Consider the following 15554-nt stretch of genomic DNA (forward strand, 5'->3'; position numbering starts at 1 on the left):
GGGAGCTCTGGCTGGCAATTACAGCCACTGTCATTTCTGTCATTTCCTTCTGCCCCTCAGGACTGGGGGCACCCTCAGCCCACTCTGCTTTCTTCGTGGTTTCTATTTAAAGAGTTAAAACACCTACAGGAAAGGAAATACATATGTGAAAAAAACAAATTCAGTTGCCTTTTCTGCTTATAAATCTTTTAATTTGCCATGTTCTTTGGGGGTCTGCTTTATCTTGTGTTTTCAATATTTGTCCTTCTGTGTGGGGCTGGTTGACCCTGCTGCAGTTTGCTGGGATGTGCTTGGGGTGTCGTTTCAGCACCACTCTGGTTTACAGTGGAGCTGAGCAGTGCTCGTGTGTGCCAGGACATTTCTTCTCAAAAGGCTTTGTAGTTGTGCCATGAGCCAGAACAGCAAAAGATAGTAATGCTGGAAAAACTGAAGCACCAAAGGAATTCTGCAGTGAGATTGCAGCAACTCAAGACACGACATCTGGGACAGAACTTGCTTTTTATTAACAGAATTTTTGGCCTTATGTGGTGTTTTCAGCTACTCAGGGAAAGGGAGTTGGTGTCAAATCTCTTTCCTTCTGTGGGGCAGAACTTGGTGTGGTTTTCTCATAGAATACATCAAAGAATCTCTTCACTGAAAGGGTGGTCAGTCACTGGAATGGGCTCCTCAGGGAGGTGACACAATGCTGGCCAGTCCTTTCTGAGAGGAAATTCTTGATGCCCACCCTGAGGCTGCCCTGGCAGAGCTGGAGGCTCTTCCCTCTCCTGCTGTCCCTGTTCCAGGGAGCAGAGCCTGCCCCTCACCTGGCTGGCTTCCCTCCCTGCCTGGCCAGGGCTGGGTGACCCACAGTGCCCTGCTGAGGACACTGGGTGTTTCCCAGCCTCTGAGTAAAGCATCTGAAGTGTTGAGGTCAAACAGTTCCAGTGCTCTGGCTGAGCACCAGGGGAGTGCTTAAAACGTGATGGAAAGTGCACAGAGTATTTGCATTATTAACTTGCTTAAAGGATCTGAATCCCAGCAGTGCAGTGGGCATGGCACAGAGCATGGAGTGTCCCCTGTGCCACTGCTCTGGGCTGGGGGTAGCTCTATAAAAGCACAGAATTGGATCTTTAATAGAATGTGATACATGTCACTGTGCTAGGCTGGTTTTACAAACAAAAATGCTTTTAATTCAGTTTTGTGTGTCCATTTCTGTTCACTCCTGTCAGTGTTTGTGCTGTGGGGGTGGTCAGTGATGCTCTGTTACTTTCCAGGAAACAAACACAGAAGTGAGTTCAAGTTCTTGGTGGATCAAGTAAATAAACGGTGGAAGAAGATGGGTGAGAGGAAAGCAGAAAGTGCTCAAAACCAAGAGGAAGTTTCTGTCAAAGAGCTGCCAGCAGCCACAGGTCAGTGACATTTGGTATTGTCCCTTCTTGGACCACACTAAGAAGTGTGGGATTCACAAAGAAATGGTCATTCATCTGTTGTTGTTCTAGAACCTCTTAGAGGAAAAATATCCAACCAGCAGAAAGATCAAACAGACAATAAAGGGTTTACTACTATTGATTTTGTTGTAGAACATAAGCATGGCCCACAATAAACATTAGTTTGGTTTGTGTTGTGTGTGGATGTGTCTGGGGCACGTTCCAGGTGGCTGAAAAGAGGTGCCAGGTTCTGGTGCTGGGGGTGGCCACGTTCCAGTCTGCAATGGGGGTGAAGGTGGGTGCTGCCTTTGTGCCTTGCTGCATTCTTACTGTGAGGGGTTGGTAGTTGGGAACTGCAGAAGTATTTGTGGGGATTGGATTCAGGAATTTTGTCCTGAGACTGAAGCAATAAAATCCTTGGGCTTGTTTTAGGCTGTTCATGCAGGATGTTGCCTCTTTAACTTGCTGTGTTTTGTGTTCATGGAGCACAGTGGGAAGTGGGAATGCGTGGCTGCAGTTCCTCCCCTGTCCCTTGTCCTTCCTCCCCAGCACCAGACATCACCTGGCTGTGCCCCAGGTGTGCTGCCTGCAGGACCCTTTGGTCTCCTCTGGGCTGTGCTTCCTGGCAGCTTGGGCAGGGAACATCTGCATTCCTCAGCCTCACAGAACTCGAGGATTTCTAATCTGTTTAAGAGACTGAGTGTTGGTCAGAGTCCCCCTGGCCAAGCTGGGATGTGCTGTTGTCTGTACAGGAAACATGGCAGTGACATTTGTCCCAGCTCCCCCAAATCCTGTGCTCTTGAGCTCAGTTCATCTGTGCCTCTCTCCAGTGCTGGCTCTTCCAGCAGAGCTCTGAAGAATAAAAAGAAATGAAGAAAACAGTATAATAGTGTGAATTTTATCCTTATTGTTTCCTGCAGACCATGCTGCAGTGCATAATGTGTTCTGTGTGAAGGGTAGAAGTGAAGGAATCTCAAGGATAAAAGATTTTAAGCTGTTGCTGTCCTGTAGCAGAAGCAGAGGCAATGTGTGATTGGTAGTGGGGTCACAGCCTTGATTTGCAGCTCCACAAGGGAGGGTTGGGCTGCTCAGGATTTTGGGCTTTCTGTCTCCTGTGTGTGCTGCCCTGCAGGCTGTAAGGGCTGAAGTAAAACCATGGAGTTGTTCCAAAGGAGTGATCAGGTAGAAAATAACTTGGGTCAGATGTACCATCCTGCATCTTGTTCAGAATGTGGCAGCACCTCGTTTGGTTCTGGCAGACCTGCACAATTTCCATTACACTTTGTTCTCTGAGCTTCCAATAAATCCCTGGAATTTCAGTTTGGAGTTTTACACACAACATCTGCACAGGGATGACTGTTTGTAAACAACTGGAAAAGCAAAAAGATGATTTCCAGGGGAGGGAACAGATGCCTGCAGCCTGTTTCCCCAGGGTTCCCTGTTAGCAGCACCTGCCTTAGGATTGCACTGGGAGCTGCAGCCTGGCAAAGGAAGAATCCAGAAATGGCCTGATGGCAGCAGCTGGCAGAGCCAGCCTGTGTCTGCATTCCTCACCCACTTCCCTTGGGTTCTCGTGGAAGTGATGGAATTGTACACAATTAAAACAGATCTTTGGTTTGATTGGGGTTTTGTTGGTTTGTTCATTTATTTTAATTTCCCTCTCCATCTCTTCCATTACCCTCTACTGTACTATTGGTTAATGTAATTTAACCTCACTTTGTGTGTGGTGACATTTTAATCATCTGTTCCTGATTTACATCATCTTGCTTTTCATCTTTAAGCTTAAAATATCTGTTTCCAAGTCTTTATAACTTCTAAACATGGGGCTATGCTTTGCCTTAGGGGAAAGTTCCATAAGGATTTGATATGTATTGGTGCTAAATAATTTGATTTGATAAATATTAACTGTGCTGGGCTGCATTATTGCACAGGCCTTTGCTATTTTTACCCTGCTAATTTCAGAGTTGTGTTTCATTAGTTGGACAACCAACTCACTGGGATCTGCTGGTTGTTTTCAGCAGACAGAAATATGCCCCTGATATTAAATTGTGCCTGTTTGCAGGAGAGAAAGGGCAAGCTGAGCTGAATTCCAAGATTGTGAAGGCTCCAATTAAAGTTCTGCCTGGCCATTTCTGCCCAAACCATTTCTGGAGGGGCTTGGCCCTGAGATGGAGCCAGGAATGTGTGTGCCTGTCACCATCAGTGCCCTGGGCTGGGAGGGCTCTGTGTCCTGAGTGCTTTCTGAGTTAAGTAACTCACTTGCAAATATCTTTGGGTATGGCATAAGGGCAATCTCAATTCTCATAGCAGATCTTTTAACCCAAATCTCTTTTCTCTTTGGAGGGGCAGAAGGTGTCTTTTCAGAGAACTGTTCATCTCCTCTTTGAACAAAACACTTGACACAAAACCAGCAGAATGGTTTTCAATTTTTTGTCTATTGTGTTGTCTAGAAATTATTTTTCCTGTTGAAATGGAAATGTCAGTGCATTGACCTTGTCTTAGGTGCATAAGGAAGTAAATCACAGCTGAAAATAAGCCTGTTAACTGGATCTGTTAAATTTAAAGCTCAAGCTGTCTGAAGGGAATTGGCAGCACAAGCAGCCAACAGCACTCATTAAGTGCTTGCTAATTTCTGAAATAAAGTTCATCTTGTGAAATGTGTAACCCATCCTCACCCTTTATTTCTCTCCTTGCGTTTGAAACTCAACAGTGAAACGTTTCTGGTTCTCAGGGAGTTGCTGGTTGATTTCTTTTTTTAAATACACATAAAAAGAAATTCAACCTTTGAAACTGTCGAAGTTTTGGAAAGCAAGTATGTGGGAATGAGATGTTGCTATTTAAATGTTTATAACTTAATTTTTTCTTTAAAAATCTATCTCTAGGCTGCAGACTCCTAAACAACAGTATTTTTCAATTATCATTCTTTCTAATCTCTGTCTTTGCTCTTGGTAGAACGTGGGGAAGAGCATCACACAGCTGCTGTCCCTGGAAAAGCCCAGACACTCCAGCCAGAAATTCCTGATGGCCAGAGAAGTGACAGTGATTGCCTGAAGGATTATCAGAGATCAGCCTCTCCCGAGATCTCCTTCTCGTCTGCCTCGAGCTGCAGGTTGGTGGGGGAGCCTCTTCTGCCTGGGGCAAACCAGATTCCTTCCCCAGCCTGCTCCTGGGGTTCAGGAGCTTCAGGAATGGAGCTCAAACACACAGAGAATTCACTTCATAGTTTGTATTGCCTTCGTAAGGGATTGTAGTGTAAATGTTCCTTTTGGTTCAGGAGCAGGGACTGGGATGTCTGGGGGGCCAGGACTGTGTTTGGTGAGTCCCTTCCACTGCTTCACCTTCCCATCTGCTGGCACTTTTATTCAGAGAGGTCCCAAAATTGATTTGGCCCCAGTCTTTTTAAGTCGTACAGCTGTAAGGACCTGTGGCCTCAGTTTCTGGAGGAAAGGTGACAAAGTCATTGAAGACAAAAGCAGAATAATTGGGTTTTGCTGTGTGTATAGAAGCAAGAGAGCTAATCTTGCTATCTTGATAACAGAAATGAGAGGAGAATTCAGGTCTGCATTACCAGGAATAAAAGGGTTTCCTGTGTTTTTAGAAGTGGAACATAATCAGAGGAAGTAGCTGAAGGTCACCAGCTGAGCTAGGAGTGACATTTCTTGATTTCCCACCCCTTAGACCCCTGGTACCTGCCTCTTCCTCCTTGTTCTGCAAATGCTAAGAGTAAAGTAGTGATTGGCTTCATTGTTGATTATTAACAGACCAGTCTAATAGAAATATTTTAACAGAAACCAATTTTCCTAATTGGAACCATTTTGGTTCACAAAGAACTTTTAAAAGCCATGATGAGGGTTAAAGAGATTTAAAAGCCATCATGAGGGTTAAAGAGCTTTTAAAAGAAGTCATCATGAGGGTTCCCTTTCCCAGAGGGAAATGTTGAGCTGCCACTGAAAGCCTGGGAGATGAGCTCCAGGCATTAAAGAGCATCAAACAGTAAATGTCTTTGTTTTACAGGATCAAACTTTGCCTGTTTCCATTTACTTGAATGAGTGGGGGCACACAGTAAATATTTGTCAGTAAACAGCAATCTGCTGGCTGGCAGAGCACTTGGGGAGACAGGAAGGGTCTTTGTTGCCCTTTCTGAACATCACTGCCTTTCTGTTTGACTTCAGACCTGCCTTAGAGACCAATAAAACCCTTCCCCTCCTGTGGCCTTTCCCCTCTGTGCTATCTGTGTCTTTCTGCCTGAGCTGGTGCTGTAAAGTTGATAAAGCAGCACATCAGTTTATTTGCTGTTCCATGTGCAGCGAGCTTTGAGCTGAGCACTGGCCGAGATTTATCTCGGTGCCTCAGGCTGTCAGTGATGAGGGCAGCTCTTCCTTCCCTGTGATCAGGGAGCTGATCTGCTGCTGCTTTCCTGCTCCCCCCGGTGCTCTGTGTCACTCTCAGCTCACACACTGTCACGCTGGGGTGTCTCAGGCTGGTGCTGGAGCAGAGTCCCCAGTGGGACACCCTGACCTGCAGGGCTGGGTGACCTCTGCTCTGAGCCTGCCCTGCACGGGGGCAGCTGGGGGGGCCCAGGGCCATCCCACCCTGCAGCCAAGGGCAGGGTTTGGGCTGCACAGGGACGGGAGAGCAGCAGCAGAAATGCACTGCAGCCTCAGCTGGAGTGCCTGGGGGTGGTGGAAGGTCCCTCTTGTGTGACCAGTGTCCCTCAGAGAGCTTTCCTGTGCTTTCTGGGAAATAAAGGGAGGCTGTAGGGAATCTCCCCCAGGGCTGAGGTAGAGGAACACTCACTGCAAAGGCTCCAAGGTGCTCTTTGGGCCCTTTGTGCTGCTGCTCACTGCTCTGGAGGGGCTGCCAGGGCTGCTGGGCTCAGTGCAGGGCCAGGTCCTGGTTTGGGGTCCTGTGGGGTCCTGCAGTGCCCAGGGACCAGCTCTGGGCTGTCCCCTCTGTCTGGGACTGCAGCTCTTGCTCAGGGCTCAGTGTCCAGGAGGGCCCTGGGTCATGGCAGGGCTGTAACAAGCAGGTGTAGTCATTCCAACTGCATGAAAAAAAGACAATTTATCACCGTGTGGTTACCATGGGGCTGGTATTTTGTTAATTGTAGTGAAATAAATCCAGCATAAATCAAGCAAGAATGATGGTTTCAGTAGCATTGTGGTATTGTATCAAGTAATGGATTTCTGAGGCTTGTGTTCTTCTGATAACCAGAGGGTATCCTTTGCCAAGAGTAAATGTTTTTCACATTGAAATGTCAAAACTGGAAATATATTTGGAATTCCAAATCTGCATGCTGTGCTCCTGTGAGGAGGGCACTTCTAAATGGAGGGCGGTTCTGATGAATTAAAACAAAGTGAGAATGTTGAGTAGCATATAAAATAGAACAATCTGCAAGCCAGAATTGAAATGTTTGTTCTGCAAAAAGATGGTGCAAAGAAATCAGTGATTCTTCTGTTTCCTCCTTCCTAAGGTTTGTCCCTTTTCAGTCTCATGTTAATACTTCCAAGGGAGTAGTTGGTCAAGATTAGAAATGTATCCATTGTACACTAATCTCTGATAAACTGATATTATTTAAAGGTCCATGCTAAAACTGAGAAAATGAGAATTTAACTCCTGCTGCAGGCCAGGCATGGAGGTTGTAGCAGTGCCCCAAGCACACTTGTGCCTCAGGGAGATTGATGATCCCACCAAGAGAGCAAAGTGTGCTACAGGTAAGCCCCAAAGCACAGCCATGCCTTTGGAAGGGGAATTTTTCAAAGCTCTGGAGTCCCAGTTGCACGGGGCTGCCCCAGGACTGCAGTGCTCCATATGAACAGTGCTGTGGTGGTCTTTGCCTTTCTGGAACTGGAGCCAAATTTTACACAATTACTTAAACAATAGGAAAATTAGAAAAGAAACTAGGAGGAACAACGATAAGCTAGTTAATGAGCTATGTAAAGGAAATATTCCATTAGAAGTATTTTATATAATGGGGAAGTTATGCGGTTTTTAAAGCCAATTATTTTTTCTTATAACTGTGTTCAAAACAAGTGTTGGTTCCTGATGACTGGAGTGAGCTTTGAACAGCAGACAGACCCAACATTGGCCTTGTCTGAGATGCTGAAACTCAGAATTCTGTGGGGAAGTGCTGTGTGCAGTGCCTGTAGAAATCCCTGTGCTGCTGGAATAGCCAGAGTGGCTCAGGGTCACTGGGGGGGTTCATGCCCAAGGAGGGGCCTCATTTGCAATATTTGGGGCTTTTTGGCAGAGAGTTCAGGAGCCATTGATCAGGGTCATTTGTGCATTTAGCAGGTCACTTACCCTTGGATTGCTGTGCTTTGTTCACGAGCAGAAGAGGAGGTGGCAGCAGGAGTGGCCTGGCTGGCAGCACTTACTGCAGGGTTTGGCACAGCTGGCACGATGCAATGCTTGGAAATCGGTGTGAGCTCCTCCTGGGCAGCCTGAGCCTGAAGGCAGCGTTGTCCTGTGCCCTGGCCATTGCTGTCAGATGAGAGAAGTGTATGAAAATGTGTTGATCAGGGCAATAATTGCCTTTTTTAGTTCTTCAGAACTGTTTTACGTAATAAATCTTGCAGAGCTTTGGCTCAGAGATGATGTGTATCAGTGTTAGACAGGAATGATCTGTGAATGTTGGCCTCAGATATGGGTTCATTGTGAAAGGATGATGAGGCTTTGCTGCTATGCTGTTGATTCATACTTTTCTCCCCACACTGAGCTGTAACAAATGGCAGAGCTGTGAGCTTTGGGGAGCTGAGAGTCCTGGGGACAGCTGGTGGCCTTGGAAGCTCCACATACAGCCAGTGTCCTGGGGGACATCTCTGAGCCTTGATGAGAGCTGTGGCAGGGAGGTGCCTGAGCCACCACATCCCCCTGGTGCCACTCTCCTGCAGGGAGCAGTTCAGTGGGTGCAGCAGATCCTCCCCTTTTCCCAAGGCACAGCCTCCAGGCCGAGTTCTTGGGCTGCACAGGGGCTGTGGGAAACTGAGGGAGCCTGGAAAGGGTCAGGGAAGGCAGCAAAACACGGGAGCTGTGTAGGGTTTGGTACAAAGAGCCCTCCCTGGGGGCCTGGGCAGAGCCAAGGCTGCAGCCCCATCCAGAGACAGGGGCTGAAGCCATGGGCTCTGAAGAGAAGGTTCTGGAAAGCCAGGGCAGGTGGTGTTGTGTTGCACAGCTCGTCTTAGGCATGGCACACAGCCTGGGCTGCTCACCCTGGTTTCAGGGGGAATTGTGCAGGCATTGCAAGGGGGAAAAGCTGCTTTCCCCCCTCCTGGGGCTGGGCATTCACTCCCAGTAAATGGGTAAATGGGCTGGAGCTCATTTCTTGTGCCAGCACTGAGGGAAACCTGCCAGAGCCTGGTCCCCAGCACATGGATGGATTGGATGGATGGGATGGATGGATGGATGGGATGGAGGGATGGATGGATGGATGGATGGATGGATGGAGAGATGGATGGGATGGATGGATGGATGGATGGATGGAGAGATGGATGGGATGGAGGGATGGATGGATGGGATGGATGGATGGATGGATGGATGGATGGATGGATGGATGGATGGATGGGATGGATGGATGGATGGATGGATGGATGGGAGGGTGCTGGCTGCTCACACGAGGCCGAGGAGGAACTTAATCTGCCTTAAAATAAACCAATTCAAAGAGCAGTTTGCTCCTCTCAGTTTAGAACAGGACATGTCACCCACACTTACATCAGCTTTTTTCTCTCTGTTTTAGGGTGGTGTGTTTATCTTAAGTGAAAAGATAAGTGGAAGTCAAACCCAAGTGATGGTCAGGAAAGGAGGAGTTGAGGCTTGGTTCATTGTGTGTGTGGGATCAGGGAAACCAATCCTGCAGGAACATTTTTCCCAACGTGGAGGCAGGAATAAGTGCAGGATCACCCTGCCACAGGATGCTGGCTGCATCCCGAGCAGTTCAGGTGAAGAACTTTAATGGCTTTGCTGTAAAATTGACTCATCTGGAAATGATCTGTAAAACTGTGGGAGAGATCAGTGACCTTTAGTTAAGAAAAGGACAGAAATCCTGTTGTGGGAATTTGTCTTGAATCTGGAGTCTGAATAAAGTGTGAAGGGTGTTTTGCTGTGCCTGGATGCAATGCAGGTCGATACCTCTGGGGCACTGAAAACATCGGAAAAATGAACCAAATTCTAAATCCTGTGATCTCTTTGGCCTCTATGGGCTAAGATTTATAGGAAAAAAACCCCTTCAGTATGAGGCAGCTGCTTCCCTTATTTAATTCATAATCTTCAGTTTAATTCATAATCTTCAGTTTAATTCATAATCTTCAGTTTAAGGGCTAATCGTTTGATGCTAGTAAGAGGGAGGAGAAAGAAAAAGTTAATTTAAAATACAAATTCAGTTGATGGTCAAAGTTGCTTTTGTTTAATTAGCAGTGGTTTTTAGTGATAATTGTTTTTCAACTGTGGCATATTTAAGGATTTTTTTTTTTTAATTTTCCAACACTTTAGTCCCCTGTCATGTGTCAGAAAGGTGCATCAGTAGCTCAGCTCCAAGTGCAGGCTCCGTGGGTGAGGTGGGAGAGCTGGGATGCAGGGATGTGCTCCTGCATGCTGGAATTGATCCTGGAGCAGAGGACTCGTGGCTGCAGCTGGAAATTCAGAGCTCAGCTCTGTGCAGCTCCCCAGTCCCAGAGCAATTAGGGACAGGAGTTAATTGGGGTCTCTGGGAACTTCAGTGCTCCATGTGCAGGCCAAAGGTGGAACCCGCTCCAGGACCTTTTGTACTTGATTTGAAAGGGCTTTGCTAGGCCCGGGCCATGGATTCCACATGTGAATTCTGAGTGTGTGTTATTGCTTTGAGCCTTGGCCAGATTTTTGCAGTTTTATTGTTTTGTGGTGACAAACACGGCGGGTGATAAATGCTGCAGTTTTCAAGGCAGGGAAGTACATCATGTTCAGGCCTCAAACCTGTTCTTCTTCTATTTTAGGGGACTAAAAGCACACAAATAGCCCTGTGTCCTCCCCAGTTCTTTTTTAAAATGCAACTGGAACATCAGAGTGGGGTTTGGAAATATGATAATTCATTCCCTGGGCATCCACTTCGAGCACTGAAAATGAGCTTTTGATGGACTTCTAATTCTGAGAGTAAAAACAATTTGACTTTCAAAACGTTCCCCATCCATTTTTGGTATCTTTTTCCTTTTTATCTGTATGACTGAATGTGCATGTGTTGGAGGTTACTCTAACCTGGTGATGTTTGTCCAGCCAAATTCCTGTTGGTTCTGTAGTTATCTCCACAGTAACAGCTGAGGACTCTCACTTCAGGGGAGACAAAATGGCAAAGGGTGAAAGAAAATCCTGCTGTCTTATAGAAATGTCACATTGATTTATTTAAGAGAGACTTTAAATAAAGAAGGTACATTTTACCCCCCAAAACATCTTGCAGATCTCTCCAGAGAAACTCTCTGGTGCCTGGGAAGACAGAGGTGGTGTAGTTACCACCTAACACACATAAACAAAGAATGGTCTTGTGTGTAAAAAATGATAATGAGACCCCAGGGATAACTAAAAATGGAGTGAGACAGAGATGGAAGTTTCTGGACTGCAGGTTGATGTTATTTCTCCTGGCTGCTGCTGAAGGGTCTCATCCAGGGATTCTGCTGCCATTGCTGAGTGGAGCCCTGCATTGCTGTAGGTGTTGCTGAAATAATTTCCATCTCTTTTATTTTCCCCTTCAGCACCAATTCAGACATTCTGGCAGATGGGGAAGGGTCTGAGACGTGTTCAGCATCCTCTGACAGGTGAGTAGAGCAGCCAAGAGCTGAAGTCCCTGGGATGGGTTCAGGTCTGTAGTTTGAAGCTGGTAGAATCCTGAAGAAGCAAATGGCTCAGGAAAGTCAGATTCTTGGAGAATCCCCACAGTTCTGGGAAGCAGAGTTTGGTCAGTGAATGTGGATCTCTGAAAAATGGTACCTGGGTCCTCCAAGAATCCACAGATGCCCAATTGAATATCTGTATTCTAAAGGATAAGTATATCTTTTAATTTAAAATAATAAAAAAGAGGAAACTGCTTTTTTATGGAAAATTAAATCTTCTATGAGATTTGAAGATTGCATTGTTGACAGAGCTGTAGGTGAGGCTGGAGTCGAGCATCTGTTTTGATTTACTTCTGTTTGAAATTAGAATTAACTTCCTGGTTGTTCAAATCTCAGTGCCTGCAGGTCTGTGAGCCCTGTGTTGTGTTTCCCGTGTGCAAACCCGTGTGCAGGGGCTGGGGAGAGCAGCAGAGGGCTCTGGGAATGTGTTCAGCCCCAGCACCAAAGTCCCAGCTGGATCTGCCTGTTCCCAGGGATCTCCCTGGGCACGGCTGGGGGTGCAGGAGCTGCATTTCCATCGTGCTGCAGCCCTGGAGCTCAGCTCCCTCCTGCCAGTGCCCTGTGTGTGTCTGCTGGCAGTCAGCACACGTGGGCTTCAGCATCTCTGCCTTTTCCATTGTTACTGTCAGTGGTGAATTCCCAGTTTAAGACAAATGAACAGTCCCTGCAGGATGGATTCAGCCTAGCAGATGGTATAAAACAGAGTGCACTTAAAAGGAATGTTTAATTAGCAAAAGCTGTTGACAGATTAGTGGCATCTTTCATGTCAACACTATGTGGGATTTTAAGCTCCAAGGCTGAATGATGGAAATCAGCTGCTTCATTTACATACAGCTAGTTTAAGATTTTTTTTCTTTAAAATTAACTGTGACTAAAAATAAAACAGTTGTTGAGTTTTCTGTGGAAAATACTTTGTCCATAAATGAGGAGAGTGCCTGGCAAGGCTGCAGGCCCCAAGCACTCCTTTGGGGATAACACTGACCAACCTCTCATCCTGCTTCCAGGTGCTGTGCCCCAAACTGCCTCTTCTGATAGAGCATCCCTGTGGTTTTGTCACTGCCAGGGGCTGTCCTCAGTTATGGACAAGGAATCTGGGGGGTTGCTGCTGTCCCTTGGGCTCCAGACTGGTGTCTGGGGACACAAGGAGAGGCATTGTGATGACCCTGCTCCTTCAGGAGCTCCTTCAGGCTCAGGGTTAGGGGTTTGTGGTGCTGGCACCTTCTTCAAATGAGAAGACAGTGAAATATTTCTCTCCCCATCCTTGCAAGTGTCCCAGGCCAGGTTGGACAGAGCTTGCAGCACCCTGGGGTGGTGGAAGGTGTCCCTGCCATGGCAGGGGTGGGGTGAGATGATCTTTAAACCATCACCCAAACCATGCCATGGTTCCCATCACCTGGAGCACGTCGTGTGCAGCATCAGTGTCCTGCTCACAGTGCTTCTGTACAGCAGGGCTGGGTGCTGCCTTTAGGGCCCCTGGAGCCTTTGCTGCCTTTAGGGCCCCTGTACAAACCCCTCTAACCCTTGCTGTGTTTAGGGTCCCTGTACAAACCCCTCTAACCCTTGCTGTGTTTAGGGTCCCTGTACAAACCCCTCTAACCCTTGCTGTGTCTCTCCCAGCAGCAGCTCCGTGGCTCTGGCAGGGAACAAGAGGAAGCTGCGGCGGCGAATCCCCGCGAAGGAGGAGGAGGAGGAGGATGGAGTAATGCCCCAGGGCAAACGCAAGAGGAGCTAATGCTGCCCTCTGGGAAACCCCTCCTGCCTCCTGCCACTCCCCCAGTACGTGGGTACTGAGTACAATGCTCCATTTCCACATCACTGCCATTCCTGCTGCCTCAGTGGCCGGGCTGGTGGGTTTGCCCCCACCACTGATGGTGAGGCTGGGCACAGAGTGCCAGAGCCCTGCAGGAGCCTGGCCTGCCTCCTGTGCCCGAGTTCCCTTGCTGGTGCAGCCCCTGGTCTGTGTGCTGCCACTGCTCCTGCCTGCACCCCCTGGAAGCCTCGTGTGCCCTCCTGGAAGCTGCTGCAGGACAGTTCTGTTGGGCTGGGCAGGTACTGGTGCCCCAGTTCCATGGCACAGCCAGGGGAGGGAGGGACAGGGATGGGGGGACATGCTGTCCTACACTAATAGGCTTTTTTATATATGTCTGTGTAAACTTACTCAGTATTGTGTGTCATTTTTTCACTTTGAAGTCCTGAAACTGGGAAGAAATCAGAAGGCTGGTGGGCATGAAGTATTCTAGCTTTCATGCAAGTAGTTACATTGAAAAGTCTGATCTTCCTTAGGAGCTGATGGTTTTGTAATGTAATAAAGCAGTGCAAGAAAATGAAGGAAACCTGAACACCAGGAAAGGCTTTGAAAAAATAAAGCTTGTAAGCAAAATATGAAAAATACTTCAGGTGCTTTTGCTGAGCCCTGAAGTTTTGGTCAGAGCCTGTCAGTGGGAGCTTGGCAGAGAAGGCACAAAATCTGGACTGAGGGTTGTTGTGTCTTGACTTCAGACTGTAGCTGGGATTCAGAAATAATCCTCCTCAAGCCATGGTTCCCAGGAGTATTTGTGTTTGGAACGGGCTAAATTGTGGCAGATATAAACTGTCATAAGTGCATGAGGTGGAGAGCTGCAGAGGCAAAGCAGGAATCTGGTTGTGTTGACTTGGTTCTTTTTTTTATTAAACCAAACCTTTTGAAAGACAGTAATTATTGATGGCTGCTTTAGGGCTGCCTTTTTGTCACAGCAGCTCACATCAGGCATTGCAATTGGTTGCAGTTGGCCAGTGCATGGTGATAATATTGGAAATGAGCACCAGAAAGGGCTTTCCCCAGGTGCCTGCAGAGCAGCTGCAGTTGTGGAGAGGGAGGGCCCTGCTGTGGGGACCGTGGCTGCTGTGTGCAGGTACTGACATGTCACTGGAAATGAGCTGTGACAATTCCATGGGGCGGGAGGAGGGACAGAGCAGCTGCCACCTTAAACACGGGCATCACTCGGACTGGTTTGCTCACAGCCTGGGAAGATTAATTGTTTTTATATCACTTATTGTTGTCATCACCATTGGAAGTCCAAACTGGTGACGTTTGCCTGAGATGGAGCTTTCCCCTCCCCGTTAGGGCAGTGGGTTGGTGCCAGAGGGGGCAGTGGCATTTGTGGAGCTCGCCAACCTGAGTGGGGCTGTGGGACAGTGGGACAGAGGCCAGGGTGCAGGGGAGGCTGCACGGAGCAGACACACTGGGAAATGTGGATTTGATGTCTGATGCCCAGCAGAGTGGGTGGCTGGGCAGGATCCAGTGTCTCCTGCCACACCCAGGGCCAGCTCTGGCCCCAGGCAAGTTGCCAGGGTGCTGCCAGGTCCAGCCTTTGCCAGGAGTAGCTGCTGATCCCCCGGGTGCCATAAATGATGCTTGCTGCACATCTCCCCAACCCCAGATTCACAGGAACTGCGTAACATGAGGGAAAAAACAGCAGGGAAGGAGACAGAGTGTCCTCCCCACGCTGTTCTGTCCCTGCTCCCCTGGGCAGCTCTGCTCCTCCGTCACTGAGTCAAGGGCAAGTGGGGGCAGTCAGGGGCTGTGAGCAGCCAGGCTGGGACAAGGTCACGGCCAGAGGAGTGCTGGCAGGGAGATGCACAGGGTTCACGTCCTGCTGGGGCTCAGCAGGGCCCACGGCCCCACCGAGGGGGAAATCCCAACCATTGTGTTCTCAGAGTGAGTAATCAAAGTTTCTGCATCCTCCTGGCCCCTCTTCCCTGGGCTGATGGTGGCTGATGTTTGTCACATCACCTGCAGCTGCTGCCTTGTGCTGGGCTTGGCAGTGCAGGGCTCTGAGTCCCAGAGACCCTCCAGCCTCTCTGCAGCAATTCCCAGAGTGGATCTGAGGCAGATTCCCAATGACTGGGGCTCCCTGGAGAATTGGGAGTAGGGCAGGAGCTCCCAGGGGGACTGATACTGGCAGCCAGGGTGGTGCTGAGCTGGGCTGGGCTGGGCTGGCATTGGGAACCTTTGGGAAGGGTTTTGGGCAGGGAACCCATTCAGGAGGAAATGGATTTAGTCACGGAGCAGTCCCTCAGGCCGGGGCAGAAGGGCAAAAGTGGAAACAAAATAATCAGAAAGTAAAAATGTTCTGTTCCCCCAGCCCGGCAGCGGAGCCGTGAGAAAGGCAGAGATCCTGGGAATGGGGAGAAGCAGGAGCAGAGGCTCCCTGGTGGCCACGGGGCTCCCTGGTGGCCACGGGGCTCCCTGGTGGCCATGGGGCTCCCTGGTGGCCACGGGGCACCCTCTGAAAGGAGCAGCTGGCATGGGGGG

At 48.5% G+C, this 15554-nt stretch overlaps 1 protein-coding gene across 2 annotated transcripts in view; it reads left to right on the forward strand.

The window, feature by feature from the left end:
• RAD18 (RAD18 E3 ubiquitin protein ligase) overlaps positions 1 to 13593 on the forward strand; it is a 27365-nt gene extending 13772 nt beyond the window's left edge. Inside the window, exons 10-13 of one of the 2 annotated variants that reach the window (XM_014873955.2) lie at positions 1254 to 1388; positions 4359 to 4515; positions 11123 to 11185; positions 12878 to 13593. In XM_014873955.2, coding sequence (XP_014729441.1) covers positions 1254 to 1388; positions 4359 to 4515; positions 11123 to 11185; positions 12878 to 12992 — 470 coding nt within the window. In that variant the 3' untranslated portion in view covers positions 12993 to 13593. The remainder of the gene's footprint in view (positions 1 to 1253; positions 1389 to 4358; positions 4516 to 11122; positions 11186 to 12877) is intronic. The other variant, XM_014873963.2, reaches the window with a different exon arrangement.
• Positions 13594 to 15554: the final 1961 nt, after the last annotated feature.

Source organism: Sturnus vulgaris, chromosome 11 (genome assembly GCF_052056855.1).
Source record: "Sturnus vulgaris isolate bStuVul1 chromosome 11, bStuVul1.hap1, whole genome shotgun sequence".
NCBI lineage: Eukaryota > Metazoa > Chordata > Aves > Passeriformes > Sturnidae > Sturnus > Sturnus vulgaris.